This window comes from Macaca mulatta, chromosome 14 (genome assembly GCF_049350105.2).
Source record: "Macaca mulatta isolate MMU2019108-1 chromosome 14, T2T-MMU8v2.0, whole genome shotgun sequence".
Taxonomy (NCBI): domain Eukaryota; kingdom Metazoa; phylum Chordata; class Mammalia; order Primates; family Cercopithecidae; genus Macaca; species Macaca mulatta.
The window spans coordinates 21384526-21401742 of NC_133419.1; the positions used below are offsets into that span (position 1 = coordinate 21384526).

Below are 17217 nucleotides of genomic sequence, written 5' to 3' on the forward strand. Positions count from 1 at the left end.
ATGCAATCAAACAGCTTTCAGCGCCGCTAAAATCCACCCTTCATCCAAGTGTGTTTCATTGAATGAGTGTAGCTTCCTTAACTCAGCACTGTATCCCCTCCCCCTGACTCACTAGGTTTGGTTTCTCATCATGACCAATTTACAAAGTAAATATCAAATTTCTAGGTCCAATTATGTGGGATTTTCTAGTATACGAAAGAAGCACCAACCCATGACTTGCCTTATATTTTTTTCCCATTCTACTTTATGAAATGACTGGAGTAATTGAACCACAGGTTCTTTGTTTTAAAACGCTGCATTTAGCAGAGCATGAAATTCAAACTTCTTTGGTACAGTACCCATGTCCATAGATCTCAGAGGGCAGTTTGTTCGTTACACATTTATCAAACGAGAATAGGAAGGCTAGGTATCATACTGCTTTCAAAAAGTCCATCATGACATTGTAGAAAAATCTCATTTTTGTGGGTCTTGAAGTCCCAAAGCGCTCATGGCCACTCCAAAGTCACCATAATGAAGGAGAAGTATGATACAGGGAAAGTCAGTAGGGAAAAGCTGTCTTAACTGACTGCATATAAAATGTTTTACTTCTGCATAGTTGTAATATAACTGGTTGTAGAACACACTGTTGTGGCACTCCCAGGGTCTCGGAAGGGGCCTGTGCAAGTGAGAGGCCTTGTAGTCAAGGAAGAGATTCATGGTCTTAAAATAAACCTGTGGCACAGAGGCTAAAAGAGAGTGGTCAGCTTCAAAAAGTATGTTTGGGAAAGGGCTGAATCCATGACCAAAGAAATAACCCTATGGGCCACTGCCTTTTCATCAATATCAACAGTTAATTATAGTTAATTCTTGGCACATAATTGATAAATATCTTTGGAATAATGCACGAACACATGACTGAAAGACTGGAGGCCTGAATTCTGCATTATCTATGGGATGTTAAGCAAGTCCATTCTTCTCAGGACAAGAATAAGCAGAGGGAAAGGGAGAAGTGGACTTTGTTAAGCAACTAATATATGCCAGATGCTTTACAGATGCACTGTCATTCAATCTTCCTGACAACCTTATGAGGCAGGAATTATTTACAAAGTAGCATTTTCACGGCTCAGAGAGGTTAATTAACTTGCCCAGTGATACACAGAAAATAATAAAGCTAGTATTTGAACTTAAGTCTGTTTAGCATTAAAAGACCAAAAAGGACCTGCAGCTTCAGAATCCCATGTTTCTCTGGATCTGGAACAAAACTAGTAAGGTTCAATCACTTTCTCCAGCAAGCATTCTTATTCTTGCTTGATCCCTACTTCCTATACCAGATAAATAAAATCCCTGTCATACAACTACCGTTTCCAAATCCTTGTAAAACATGAATACATTGTAACAGTGGTCCTCAACCTTTTTGGCACCAGAGACCAGTTCTGAGGAAGAAAATTTTTCCATGAATTGCGGGGGAAGGTGGGGCAGGGATGGTTTTAGGATGAAACTACTCCACCTCAGATCATTCGGCATTAGATTCTCATAAGGGGCACGCAACCTAGATCCCTGCATGAGCCGTTCACAATAGGGTTCTCACTCTAGTGAGAATCTAATGCTGCCGCTGATCCTACAGGAGGCCGGAGTTCAGGCGGTACCCACCATTCCTCCTGCTGTGCAGCTCGGTTCCTAACAGGTCACAGATGGCTACGGGTTCATGGCCTGGGGTTGGGGACCCCTGTACCGTAACATCTAAAATGAAGGAGGTTATAGCCCTACCTACCAGACCAGTGGTTTTCAAAACTTTTGGTCTCAGAATCCCTTTATGCTCTTAAAAATTATTGAAAATCCCAAAGAGATTTTGTTTATATAGGATACACACACACGTGTGTGCACACATGCACAAACACACACATAAACACACTACTTACTATATTAGTAATTAAAACTGAGGAAATTTTAAAACATGAAATACATGAAAATATACAAGCACACATTCCATTAGCTGTGGGAAATGATGTCACTCATGACCTGTAGATTCTGGAGAACTCTACTGTACATTTGTGAGAGAATAAAAGAAGTGGAAAGATACATTATGACTAAGTGTGATTATGAAAATAATTTCCATATCCTGGATCTCCTGAAACGATCTCAGGGATGTTCACGGTACCCGGATTACACTCAGAAATCAGAGTTAGACTCTGTTCAGATTTGGGTACCACAACGTTAAGAGAAGTACCAACAAGCCCAGAAAATAGTTGAGAAGAAATAACAAAGATAGTGCAGGCATCTGTATCCAGGCTTTCTATAGAATGCTTAAAGAAATGAAGTGTGCCACTTATCACTTTATTGCCTCTCAGTTTCAACTGTAGTCATCATTGCCCTGTTAGTGATAGCCGAACTGGACCCTGCAATCATGTCTCCTTTGCCAGCTGGCATGGCGTCACACTGTGTCAGTACAGGGCACTGAAGGGCCAGTGCAGTGCGTGGGGGTGGCTTTCTTCCTAGTTCTGGTATGCCTTTTATACTTCTTGCTCCAGTAGTGCCTGGCCAGCAGGCAGGCAGGCAGGGGCACTTGTCTCTAGCAAGTGTAAGTAGCACCTCTTCCCTGGGGCGGCTTCCCAGCAGGTTCTAGCACACCCCAACAGGCTTCCCAGTGAACTTAACAGCACCCCTCCAGGCAGCTTCCCAGCAAGTTATGTGGATGCCCCACCAGCAACTCAGCCAAAATTCTCCCTGTGGGTAGCTCCAGGTGAGCTCCACTAAAGCCCTAGCCAGTTTCCCAGCAAGTTCACAGATTCCTGTTGAATTCTATGTGTAGATGAGGGCATGATTGGGTTTCCTGCTTGTCAACTTTGGCCTGTGGCACTTCAGTAAACTTTACTAATCCAGTGAGTGTGATTAGGAAGGTGTGAATCTCAGATCTAGCTGGGGAAGGGGCTCTCCCAAGTTTATTTTCTATAATCTTTAGAGTTCTCTTTACCCTTTAGTAGGCAAATCCTGTTACTAGTTAATAATTCTTCAGATTAAATTTTTCCTGTTCAAATTACCATGCGGTTTCTGTCTCCTAAATGCACCTTGACTAATATTCTTGGGCTATCAGAAAGATTATCGAATGAAAAGGGAATTGTTCTCTATGGCCTCTAGAGTTAGAAGCATGACAAATGGAAGGGTAGAAGTTACAGGGAAACTGATTCAGACTTAAAATAGGTAAGAACTTCCTGATGGTATAAACTGTTCTAAGATGTGTTGCGTTCGGCAGCACAATGTGCCCTTTTACTTCAAATGCACTCACTTAGGTCAGATTTCTACTTGATATCAGGTGGAAACTAAACAAGATGGCTCTATGGCCAAGGATTCCACGAGGCAGCAAACATCTCAGAAAGAACACAGTCTTTGGAAACAGCTTCGGATCCCAGGTCTACCACTTACTTGTCATGTGACCTTGAACAAGTTAAACACCCTGAGCCTGCTTCTTCAACTACGAAGAAGGAATAACGACGCCACCATCTTGACATGATTGACTGTGAGGATGAATGGGAAAGTATTCAGCAACACAGTGCCCAGAACACCGGCGGCAGTCACTAAATGTCAGCCATGCTGTCTCTGGAAAGTCTGCGTCTACCCACAGAACCAGAGCATTTTTTCTGAACCCTAGGTAGCAGTGTCAAAGTGGTACATTTGAGATCTGGTACAATCCAGTGGTATACCCCTGGCTCAGGCCTTCCACATCCACTTTGAGAGAAGCAAGATCCCTGCCATGAATCCTCTAAACTCTCACACGCTAATAAAACAAAAGAACATGGAACTTTGGTCATGTTAATTCCACAAGGCAACAAACAGCTCCTCTTTCCACTATGTAGAGAAACTAGGCTAGCTACTTTGATTAAGTATGAATGTACCTCTACACTGGATGGAATCTGGACTTACAATTGGGGAATGTGTATAGCACATTCAACCCATAGACAGCTTTCCACACTGTTCATCTATATATGTCCAAAGAATTACCTGAGACCATGTCCACAAAGAACTAACTTGCCTCTGTGAAGTCTTTGAAGGGGAGGTTTTAGAGAGCAATGAAGACCCAGGAGGATGATATGGGGTGCAGGTAGAAATATAGACTGAATCACGGCTTTTTAAGATACACGGTTACTCTTCCCTGTTGTAAGTTAGGTCTGAGTAGCCAAAAGTCGGCTTTGGCAAAAGGTGTCTCCATTTTACTGATCAGCTATCTGTGGACCATCATTACCACCAGACAGGACTCTAAATAGAATTCTCAGTTTCATGTTTTCCCTTTGTCAAATTAAACGGCCTCCATGAAAGAGAAGTAGCATTCCCTCAGGCTTCTGACAGTATCCCTTTTGTGGAGGCCAGAAATGAGAGGGCAGCAATCAAAGAATAAGCATTAAAATTATATCCTGCCTTTAGATAATTCTGATATGGAATTTTGATTCTGGAAAGGTAACCTTTAAAAAAATCAGGACTGGAGCAGTAGAAGGAGAAGAGCATGAGGTAGGAAAGAAAAATATATGTGAAAAAGAAAAGAGGTTTTTTCCTTCCCATTAGTCTTTTCAAAAAAATAGATTTACTTTTCTGTCTCTCTGAGTCCCTGACAAGGATCTAGTTCTTATATATGATCCCAAATCAAAGAACTGACAACACAAGATGATTTTCCTACAACTAAATGGTAATCTAAATAGACATGGGGGGGGGGCTTAGTGCAAAGGGCGTGAGCTTTGGATCTAGAAAGATCTGTGTTGATTTCTGACAAATTACTAATCTGAGTTTCATTTTTCTTATTTTTGTAAAATGGGGATAATAATAGCTTCGTTGCAGGCTTGTCCTAAGGTCTAGAGATAATAAGCATGTAGCACAGTTCCTATTCCTAGGATTTAAAAAGTATATAATATGGTTACATCATTATCATCTTCACAAATGGATTCTTGTGAAGTCCTATGAACTTCACTTCTCTACTGATAACATGAAGAGGTCTAGACAAAGGATATGGGGGTGACCCCTAGAATGCAGACAGAAACTGTCATAGCTAGAAATCTTCAGGCCTAACTTCTATTGCTTAGCCTAAATGGGGTCTTTTTTCCTTACTCCTTTAAATTCTAAATGAAACAGCATGCTGTTGTATCTTATGTCTCATCCTGTGAACCTATAACAGACAAAATAGAAATGTCACCTTCCATTCATACAAAGTAGCCTGAAAAATATGATTTTTCAAATGCATTGCAGAATTTATGAAAAACAAACAGCTGAGCCAGGTGACCTGATAACTTCACAGTATGAGCTTTAGTCCAGCTCAAAGGAGAAAAAGAACTCCTTGTGTTATGGATTTCTTTTTTTAAGTATATTGATTAACGGTTTTCTCCATGTTGGATGCCAAGAGAAATGTGAGCAAAGACATTTTTCTCCAACTTGGCAAAGGTACTACAAAATGGTCAGGTTAACTGAAGATGACCCCAAGTCCCTCCTGCCAATCACTATCATAAATACAACCACAGATTCACAAAATAAATGATCAGATTATCTCCATACGAACCTTAAGCCTACTTCAGAATTGCCTGAGTTGCTGGTGTACAGCTGGTCTCATGAACCAACTCCCCGCAGTCCTAGAACTTGGCTCACAAGGAAGGTGGCTGCTGCTTTTACTCCCCTGTTGACCATCCTGGGTTGCTGACATGCTCAGCCAATACCACCCTGCCTGCTAAGGACTATGCAAATCACAATCTGAAGCTGGGGGGCTCCTGATATTAATACAAATTTAAAACTAAAGTCAGTTAAAAGAAGAAAGGCAGTAGCCTGCCTTTTCTTCTGACAAAGCTCAAAATCAATGTGATGAAAGCTCACTGGAAATTTCAATTGCCTAGTCTAAGTATTTACTTAAACTTAAAACCCAGAAATTTGGACTTAAGTATAACCAAAAGAAAAAAGTATTTGGTTGGGTTGGAGAATGAAAAAAAAAAAAAATAGGAAGGCGGGTATATTTCTGCCTGCACAAATCCTCCCAGCAGCAGACATGGTAACCACAATATTTATTTTAGTAAATGTAGAGAAAGCGAAAAACATCACTTTTGCCTCTAATATTTCAAAGACTTGGACTTGCTTTTATATATATATATATATATATAATATATATGTTACTAATGCTGTATGTGAAAAATCAGATGCCTTTGCTGGCATGCGGACCAGAGCTGACAGCCTCATTTACCAACTGAACAAACACCCCACAGAAGATTAAACATGGTTCATGTTCTCCCCAAATAACCACATAGCCAGAGCCAGAACCCTGACCTAAAAACCGCTGTTAGAAAAAAGCCAGTCCAGTCACTACACGTGTCAAAATTAGGGCCTCATCAGTTAAGGGCTCTTTTTCCTCCCTAGAGTCAAAGTCTTTTAAAAATAAAGTCCTGGTCATAAAATTAACCACTACATTTTAGCAGGGTCTTACCAAAAATTAAAACTGAACACCCAACTCCAAAATCTGGGCTCCTGCTACACTGCCTTTAGTTGTGCCAGTGTAGAGGCTTAGATCAAGAAGGGGAAAAAAAAGTTAACCTTTCTCACAGTTTGCAACGATACCTTCCCAAAAGAAGTGACACAAATTCACAATAAATAACTCACCTTATGCCTAAAGTGGCTAATCAGGAGTTATAAGGAGAAGCCTCTTTTGCATTTAGCACTGTAATTTGCAATTCTGCCTTTCAGGCAGGACTGCAGGAGCAGGCTGAGAGTCTCTCTGAAAGCTGGTGGCCTTTGCATGCAGGAGCAAATACAGGCCTGTGACTACCACAAGACACAATAAGCCATTCCAGACCCAATGACAGGCCCCAGACTTCCTTCTACAAATATAACTCATCCTTTATAAATGAAGGGACTAATTAGCAATGCAATACCATCCAATTCACTTCACTCTGGAGAAAGGCAATTGGTATGAATAAATCCAAGTCAACAATTTCCTTCTTCACATAGTTCCTTATAATTGTCTCTCTTTTCCTTCCTTTCTGTATTCTCACCCTCCCTTCTTAAATGATGCCCACATCTTCCTTTTTCTTTTACCCCTTTCCTTCTCCCTCATTAAGTACCAAACAAAACAAAAACCCAGAAAACTGGCCATGCAATAGTGTTGAGAAAGAGCAAACAAATCTTGGCATAGAAAACTAATTTTTAAAAATCAGGGAATAATATAAGACCTTCATTTAAAATAGCTGTTTTATTTACTCAAACTGTGGCTCCCTAAATCTAAAAAGAAAGCATATGATTCTCTCAGAGAATAAACATCTCATGAAGTGAAGGAAAAACTAAAGAATTTTCTCAAGGCAAATTCTGATTTGCCTAACAGAGCCAGAAATATGGTCTTCTTCCAGCCTGGACTATAGATCTACTACTGGCCATTTTCAGGGTTGACTCTCCCGACTTCAGTATATCCATAAAAGAGACTAGCCATAAAAAGTGTAGATACTACTGTCAGGCAATAAACTAGACCTTATCGGTGACAGTGGTGCACATTACTAACTTCAAACTCATTCATTCCTTGCTCTAATCCATCAGAAACTTCCTGGCTTTAATAGGCTATAAATGGCAGGAGCTTTGAAGTCCCTGGGATTAGGATCAGTAATACACAGACTGAATGAGAAACTAAATGCAGGTGGAACATACTCTGTGCGTCCCGAATTAAAAACAAATCCAATGAATCAAATAGTCCTCAACCCTAGCTGCCAGCCAGCAGATTACAGGGGTGGCCAAGGCAAGGAACAAAGTGATTAAGGGAGAACCAATGGGAACTTCTAGTGATTGCTCTCTTTAAGGACCTGACTTGAAGTCTGGACAGGGTATGCTTTGCTGCTGACTTTTCCAATCAGACGTGAGGCCATCCTTTTTTATTTTATTATTATTATTTATTTTTGGAGGAAAGTACAGCATCAGAGCAGAGATAAGAAAGGAGAAAACTAATGCCTTTTAAACTGAGTTTTCATGTAAACAAATCAGCTGAGATGGCTGAGGGAAGCTGAGATCTGTTTTCCCAAGGCTGATAGCCTTTGATCCTATTGATTCCTAAGCCCTCAAACACTTGTGGCTACAGAGTATGCCAGGGCTTGGAGTTAAATGGGCCACCCTAGAACAAGAATGAGAGGACTGAGAAAAATGAAGGCATGCTGTCTCAGAAATGGCATTGCTATTGACAAAGCAGGAAAATTTATTTAAAACAAAGGATGTGAATAATTTGGCCATCCAAAATCAATCCAGCTGAGAGATGCACTAAGGCTTCTTACCTTCTGGAGGGTTTTTATTCTGATTATTCCAGACGACAAGCAGTTTGGATAGACTGGGCACCTTGGACACTTCAGTGATGACCCGGAAGAGGCTCTCTACTCGGTCGTAAGTGAGGACTATGGCGGTGAACCCTTGAGACTGTGGTGGGATCAGCGGGAGGAAGAGTGGATTGCTCACACTGCCCCACTTCTACAAGAGGACAGATTAACACAGGTCAGAAAAGCAGCTGTAACAATATGGCTCACCCAATATCGTCAGCAAACCCAAACATGGCAGGCTTGGCGGCTTTTACCAGGACTGATCCCAGAGCTAAGCAACTGCTCAAAGTCTTTCCCTCCTCAAAATTTGCATGGACTAATTAAGTTTGGCCCTGATATCACTGAAAAAGGAGCTGAGAACTTTTGCAGCTGAGAAAAGAACTCTAGTTAAACACGACAGACTAAAGCATGCATTTATCTCCACTCTCTCCCCAAACCCAATAAAAAGGCAGTTGATGAATATAAAAGAATGCAAATCTACAAGGACAAAGAGATGGGAGAAGAGACAACAGCTGATGGGCCTATTACGATATTTCTGAAAGACGGAAAGGGCTAGAGAAGGGATAGCAGAGGAGGAGTGAGAGTGGAGACGTGGGCACCTACCAGGAGGGGAGGCAGCAATGGCAAGCAAGCCAACCTGGGAATTCACAGGGCTCAGGAATGAAACTCACCAGATACCTTGTGAGGTAAGAGGAGCGGTAAGGTTGAAAACAGGAAGACTATTAAAAATCTGTGTAAGGAGCAGTTAGAGGCCCAGATTCACAAACCCTCCCTTGATCCTACTCAGCCAGAAAACGACTCGTCCCTTATCCCAGCTAGAGAAGGGAGGTTTCCTTTCTGAGGAAACTGAAGCTCTAGACAGGGAAATACAGGCACAGAGGAGAGGAAAATATAGGCTAAAAATCTACATTCTGAATGATGGGCCCTACAGCCTTCTTTCCCCTTCAGTTCCCAAAGCGTTGGCAACCATGTGGCTAGCTCGGCACCCCAACATCTTACAGTGAAGTCCTCCAGGCAGTAAGCTGGCCTTCACACAGAGAACTTCCAATCAGCTTTTCAGTGCTTCCCTCTCAATCATGAGCAGATTCTAGAATCACAGACATTTCAAGAGCATCTTCAGCATGAATGACAGAAACCAAACGAATAAAGAAGAAAAGGAACTTAGAAGTAACAGGAACAACAGAAGTAGCAGAAGGAAATTAAAACAGCATCAACAACAAATTGTATCCACTGGGAGATAAGATTCTTCATCCATGAAACAAGAATAAATTCCTATTTTTATTTTAAAAGCTCTATCAAAGAACAGAAACAACTCTTTGACATTAAAAATATAATAGTTTAAAAAATTTTTTAAGGGCAGGATTGCTACCTGGTTGGTCCTGCCAGTCGGGGGAAAAAAGGTCAGGATTGCAAGATAAAGATGACAAAATATTCCAGACTGGTGAACAAAAAGGCAGAGATGAAAAATAAGGACAGAAAAAATGAGAAAATCTAGGAGGTCCAACATCCATTTAATAGGAGATTGCAGAAAAGAAAACACAGACTATGGGAGAAATAAATCTATCAAAGAAATTAAAGAAGTTCTCAGTACGTAAGATATGAGAGGTATGAATTTTCAGATTGCAAACGATTAACAGAAGTAGCACAGTGAATTTTTTAAAAAGACAAAAATAAAAAAACAAAAACCACTGCCATATTACAGTGCATATTTCTGAACACAGAGAATAAAGAGAAAATGCTCACAATGTGTGAAAATAGGTGAGAAACATACGAGTTCAATGTACAATTCTCAAAACTTATCTGTTAAGTGTGAAATGTTTTTAAAATAAAGTTTAAAAAGTAATGAAAGAAATTCAATCTCTTTGCTATCATTAAAATATTAAGTACTTTTAATACAGCAATGTAAGCAAAACTATTTTTGTACTGATAATAATTAAGATTATTTAAATGTTCTTATATTTTTTACCAGCTTTATTAGGATATGATTCATATACCATACAATCTACCCACTTAAAGCATATAAAGGTTTTGGTATATTACATTGTTCACTTTTTAAAACTGTAGTAAAATAGATATAATATTAAATTTGCCATTTTAACCATTGTTAAATGTGTAATTCAGTGGCATTAATTACACTCATATTCCTATGTTATCATGCAAAAAGCCCAGGACTGAACTCCATCTTTGCCAGAAGGTGGCTGAGTATGAAATGTCCTATCTGCTATCACGGCTGCTGCATACTTCCCAGCCTTTTATACTCTGGGATTGTCAAGGTCCCCTATCAATCTCATCCATATCACTGATGGACACCCATCACCACCTTTGTGACAACGGCTGTCTGCCAGATGTAAGAGTGTGGGATGAGAAATGCACACAAACACACGGAATACACATGGGATGGAAACTCAGAGAAGCTGAATGCGATTCCTGGGGTCCTAATTTCAGGATATTAAAGCCAAAGTGTCCACAACATGCTATAATTAGATTTCACAACCAAGACACAATAGGAAAGGCCATCTTTTCTTTTTCTTTTTTTTTCTTTGAGACAGAGTTTTACTCTTGTTGCCCAGGCTGGAGTGCAATGGCACAATCTTGGCTCACCTCAACCTCCATCTCCCGGGTTCAAGAGATTCTATGGTCTCAGCCTCCCAAGAAGCTGGGATTACAGGCATGCACCACCACACTCAGCTAATTTTGTATTTTTAGTACAGACAGGGTTTCTCCATGTTGGTCAGGCTGGTCTCGAACTCCCAACCTCAGGTGATCCACCTGCCATAACCTCCCAAAGTGCTGGAATTACAGGTGTCAGCCACCACGCCCGGCCAGGAAAGTCCGTCTTTTCAATGTTGACCTTCTGTTTCCATGACATCACACTTTAATATTAAACTGTAGTCTTAGGAAGGTGCCTGGATTTTCGTATTTGACCTTAGCAACTCATTGTATTTCTAGAAACCTTTTTGAGTTTTCTACCCCAAATTTTATTCTTTATCTCTTCCTGACCTTTATGGAAACTGAAGTCAGAAAGTAGCCCTATATTTAAGTCATAATTAATCCCCAGGGACGGTTCATGGTCTATGTGTCATCACTATCCCCAACCCAGTCACCTAACCCTCTTGACACAATACTCACTAATGCCTGCTTGAAAAACATCATTTTAAGTGGAAAAGAAACAAAAAGATTCTTTTAAAAAAGTGTATAAAATGATTTAATGTGTGATATTGAAACAGTCAAGATTTACTGAGTACTTACTAAGTGCAAAGCACTGTGCTTTACATGTATTACCTCATTAGATACTCACAACAACCCCCAAGATAGATACGGTTATTGTTCTCACTTTACAGATGAGGAAACTGCAGAACTAGAAATAGCAAATGATGTTCAAGGCTATATAACCTGTAAGTGATGGAAGTGAGATACAACTCAAGCAATCTGATTCCAGAACACCAGACGGTAATGGTTCACAGCCCTTCCCTACGCCCTCCTACATACATACCCAGACCGGGTATGCATCACCATTTTATAGACTTTGGAAAATGCAAGTGTGGGGCACTCCAGAGTTTGCTGCTTCTAGCTCTTTTCTCAGACAAAAATCCTAAAAGTTCTTGATCCTTGTTAATAAAATCTGGGCCAATAAGCAAGAACCCACCCCAAACACTATGATTTCAGAGAGTCTATGGAATAAAAACACACCAAATATATAACACTGACACAAAGTGTGCACATAAATTTAAAAAGGTAAATACACCACTAAAACAGAAGGAAAAACTATTAAAACTCTAACAGAATGAGGTCTGTTCTTTGGGAGAAGGGGGTTGAATGCCAACACACTTAAATGTCTTTATGACATTAAGAGGAGAGGAAAATTCCCTAAGAGATGCAAAGCTTAGACTCACAAAACGAGTGCCTTGGCATTTAAAGTAAGGCACCCCTGAAAGGCATCGCAGCTCTGATTTCAAGGAGCTGCCAGGGACATGGAGCCAGAGTCGCTGGCAAGACAACAGATCGGGTCTCATCCCACATGCCAGCTCCACTTGGGAAGTGAATTGGTAGGAGAGGAGGGAGGACAGGAAGGAATGGCTGGCTGGGAAGTGGACAGTAACTTTTCTTGATGTTCAGTTTTTCCACACTTGCATCCTAAACAGGGCTTGACTACTGGAGAAGCAGGGAAGGCAGCATGGGGGGTATGGACAGCATGGAAAGGAGCATAAGGAGGACTGGATCTTGCCGATACCTTCCCTTAAAATCCAGAAGTGGAGATGAACACAGGAGGCAGTATGTAAGCTTCTAAGCATGCATTTACTCAAATATAGGCTCAATTATTTACTGTAGAACACACCACCAGAGTTAATGCAAATGGCTTCAAAATTGAGTTAGCATGTTTGAAGTCAGTTTTGGAATCACAAGTCCTTAATCGGAATCCAGGTTCTTTCACTTGCCAGCTGCATAGCCTGGGCAAAGTACTTAACTTCTCTTGTACCTCAGTTTCTCTATCTATAAAACTCATCATACAACTATTACCATCTTTCTAGGTAGTATTACTTGGCCTAAATGAGGTAATATATGTAAGGTACTGTCATGTAGAAGCATTCAATAAATGATAGCCAATGGTTGATCTTGTGTGAGTTATAATTTCTCCGGGCTTTACTTTCTGTGTGTCTCAAAAGGGGGTAGGAGGTAGCCTAAGCAGTCTTGAGATCTCTTGCAGCACAAGAATTTCGAACTAATTGCAGTACAAGAATCCCAAATGAAATCCTTCTTTCTCCCTCTCTTTATCTTATCATGTTTCAAGGTCCTGGTTTAAGTGGCTTCTCTACCGCTACTTCTTCCTGTCCAAATATATTGTTTTTAATATCCATGATTTTCTCTTTTCCTTTCTATTCATTATGCTTTGGCTATCCTGAAAGCTCCATGAAGGCAGGAGCCAGAACACCTACTATTTAGAACAATGCCTAATTTTTCAATCAAAACTTGTTTTTTAAAGAAGTAAGTTAAAGCCAAATGACTGAGGCCTGTTTTATCTGTCTCCCTTATGTATAGATATGAATAGCTGATGTACATTCAAATGACTAAAATTATGAGTTTTGAAATGACTCCCAACCTAGTTAACTCGTTTTATACATACTTACCAAGAATCTTACTGTGCTGTGTTCTGAAGAAGTGTAGGATTTTATAGGGATATTTAATAGAGGGCTTTAATCTGGGCCTTGCCATGTACTAGTCTTGTGACATGTACAGTTCTTTGAGTATCAGTTTCCTCATCTGTAAAACAGGGATCATGATAGTAACTACCTCCTAGGGTAATGATTAAACGAGATTATGTACATAAACATTTAGCAGAGGGCTCAACACAGGACCCTATGAATTAGAGTTTAAAGCAAACAAAATACTTTCACTCTTCTCAATTTGTATTCTTGCCTACTGAAACACTGGTATTGGTGATTCAGCAATCATTCCCACTAGCATTATTTCTGGTACTCATTCATTCAGCCAACATTTCCTGAACATACACTATAAGCCTGGAATAGTGTTAAAGCTGCAAAGATGAACACTTTCCTTCCTCTCAAAACACACATAACCTAGTGGGGAAGACAGTGCGGTAAAAACACAAATTACAATGTAAACTAACAAGTAGTAAACAAAGAATGAAAGGTACTCCATAGGTGGAAACGTGGAGATCTACACAATCACCTCTCCCTACCTGGAGATGAGGAGGTCTGAGCAGTGCCTTTAAGAAGAAGCAGGAGAGGGCTGGCTAAAGAAGCCTAGGGGCAATCTGAGAGGCACGTGCAAAGATTTGCCTACAAGACAGTGAACCATCCAACAGGACACCTCACAGTTTGCTGGGAGGAGAAAGGTCAGACAGCAGAAATGAGAGGAACTCAGGTAACGGCAGGTTAGAGCTTTATCGTGAAAAGCCTTAAATAACAATTGTTTTTTAAAGTTACACAGCTAGTCTGTTGTTTCTTTTGAAACTTTCTTTTCCTGATCATTGTTTTAGTGACAAATTGACATGGCTACCATTATGCTCTATTTCAAAGAGTCATAAATAGGAAATGCTGATCTGCAACTAAGCTTCTGTGTCAATTGCTTTTCCCTTGCTCAAGCATAATCCTATTTGCCTTCGGAGCTCAGTGACAGTGTGGAGAAAGGCAGCTTTAATTGGGGTGTATACCTTCACACAGACACTCCACCCCACTAGGGTAAGGTCAGCAAACTAACCTCCAGAGAAAAAAAGCTTACTGGGGAGGAACATTTCAAAAACGGCGTTTAGTCACCTCTGAAATACCTTTAAGAACTGACCCCCTGCTGGCTGACCAAAGAGAGTGTCTACAGTCTGGGACCTCTTGACCCCACTTTCTGCAGGAAATCAAGCAAATTTAAACCTCCATAATTTACTCAAGACTGGTTTCTGCCAGGGAAAAGGCAAACAATGCTGTCAATTAACTCTGCTACCTGATTAAATCTCCATGATGGTAAGACAGGGCATAAAATCAGGCATCCAGCAACAGAGAGCTGGAGAAGAGGCAAAGCCCATCTATCACAGCTATGCCTTCAAAACCCTGGCTATCAATGCAATTTTCAAATGCACTCGATGAACCTGTTCACTCAAAGGTAGGAGGAGATACCAAAAGAATAAGTGTGTATTATTCTGACAACGTGCTGGCCTTTGGCCAAAATGCCTTGCTCACCTCTTGCCCATCCTCCCACTGTTTACTTCTCACTCCTCCAACGAATATTCACTATAGAAGCGCCAATAAGAAATCTCACATTGTTAAACTGCAGTTGCATAAAAGTAATCCCTAACAGCCACGAGAACTGTCAGGTCACGATGCCAGCTGTAGAAAAGTTCTTTTATTCCAGAATGCCCTGGTGTAAGAACTAGTAGTGTGCAGACACTAGTGAGAGGGATGTGTGGGCTCAGGTTTCAGGATGCCTTGAGGGAAAGGCCTTGGGAGACGAAGCTTAAAGTCAACTACCAGTTCAAAGGGGTTTCCCCTTCAGGAAAGAGATTCAAACTCAAGCAACTAGTGGTGCCTTTGGCAATCCCAAACAAAGGAAGTTGCCTGGGCCCTTCCTGCAATCCTGATTTGCTTTCTTGTAGTTGAAAGGTCATGGTAGCTATATACGAGCCTAACCAAAACCATTCTAGGGTTACCATACAGAAAGCAGAGAAAGGTGGTAAACGGGTGGCCTTTGCTAGCCATTCTGAAATGTTCTTGCTGATGCTACTCAGATTGTGAAATCAAGAGCAAGGAAAACCACATTTCATTACCAACTAAAAGATTCTTTCAGCCTAAACCAAACCAAACTGTAGCACTGAAGAAATCAAGCTGCAATACAGGTTGATCCAAATTTTAATTACTATTCCTCATCATATCAGATATTTTTTGTCACTATGTATAACTTCATGTGAAAATAAGAGAATTCAGCAGATATTTGAGTCAACCTATATCTGATTTAAGTGAACATATTTTGCCTAAACAGAAAAATGAGAAGACAGAGAAGAAGGTAAGAAAAGAGGACAGGCCTGTCATACAGAAGCTTTTGAGCCCCTAGTAATGAGAAAGAAGCCTTACCTATTCCTACCTTGATAGAAAGGGCAGTTTTCTTAGTTGTTTTGAAGTTATCAACCCTTACCTCAATGTGGTTTCAATTATGAATTACCAGACTAAAAGGGGAAAAAAGCTTTGATTTATTCTTTTTTGCTCCAATTATGCATGATGTGTTTCCACTGAAGACTTTGAAAAGTATTTCATCATGCCTCTCATCCAGAAGTGGTCAAAGGGCAAAACCAAAAGGAGTTAACCCCTTCATTTCTCCTTTAGGTTCAAAGAGACTCCCCATCAATGAATATAGGACAAGGCCTTTGAAGCAGGGCAATGAAAGAGTTAAGCATTAGCATCATATTACTAACGTGCATAGGGGTGGTGTCCCTTGTCCAAAATGGTGAGATGATATTTATGTTAATGGTTACTGGGAGATTTGAAAGGGGCAATCAGTAATGTGGTCCACGTTGCCTTAACCATTAAACCTCTACAGCCCCAAATACCCACAGCACAGCACTCTATCAGCCAGGCACATGCTGACTTGCAAAACTAGAGAATTACTGAGACCTAACAATGTCTTCAAGTAGCATCTCTTAGCTCAAAAGAGAAAAGTTTTGGGGACAAGTCTGAAGTTTACCTGATACATCGTGTCTACTTCATTTCACTCTCAAATAATAACTGATATGGTTTGGATTTGTGTTCCTACTCAAATCTCACATTGAATTGTAATCCCCAATGTGGGAGTAGAGGCCTGGTGGGATGTAAATGAATGATGGTGGTGGGTTTCCCCCTTGCTGTTCTCAAGACAGTGAGTGAATTCTCCCAAGATCTGGTTGTTTAAAAGTGTGTAGTACCTCTCCCTTCTTTATTCCTCCTGCTTCAGCTATGTAAAACTTGCCAACTTCCCTTTTGCCTTCTGCCATGATTGTAAGTTTCCTGTGGCTTCCCCAGAAGCAGAAGCCTGCACAGCCTGCAGAACCAAGAGCCAATTAAACCTCTTTTCTTTCCAAATTATCCAGTTTCAGGTAATTCTCTATAGCGATGTGAGAACAGACTCATACAATAACTGACTGTTCTGAAAAACAAGAATAACACTGAAGGCCAAATCTCACTGACCAAACATTAAACAGACACGTGAAAAATGGAGAAAAGCAAAGGCTAGAAATTCTCTTAAGGCTTCAACTAAATAAGATAGTTAATTATTAACTTAAAGCTCCTGAAACCTATTTACAGCAATTTGCTCATAAGTGAGTTTTCTAAATGGTGGCATCACATTTGGGGGCACTGAACTAACAAGTACCATGACTAATATCTGAAGAAACTGAGACAGAGACTAACTCAGGGTCACAGGAGCAGGCCAAATATGTCTACAGATATTCTCCTTT

General features: G+C 40.5%; 1 protein-coding gene across 10 annotated transcripts in view; it reads right to left on the bottom strand.

Annotated features, from left to right (window-relative positions):
• Window positions 1-17217, bottom strand: part of EXT2 (exostosin glycosyltransferase 2) — a 198752-nt gene that overhangs the window by 79564 nt on the left and 101971 nt on the right. For all 10 annotated transcript variants that reach the window (XM_077963091.1, XM_077963089.1, XM_015114420.3 and 7 more), the window contains one exon: window positions 8247-8436. In XM_077963091.1, the coding sequence (XP_077819217.1) occupies window positions 8247-8436 (190 nt within the window). The remainder of the gene's footprint in view (window positions 1-8246; window positions 8437-17217) is intronic.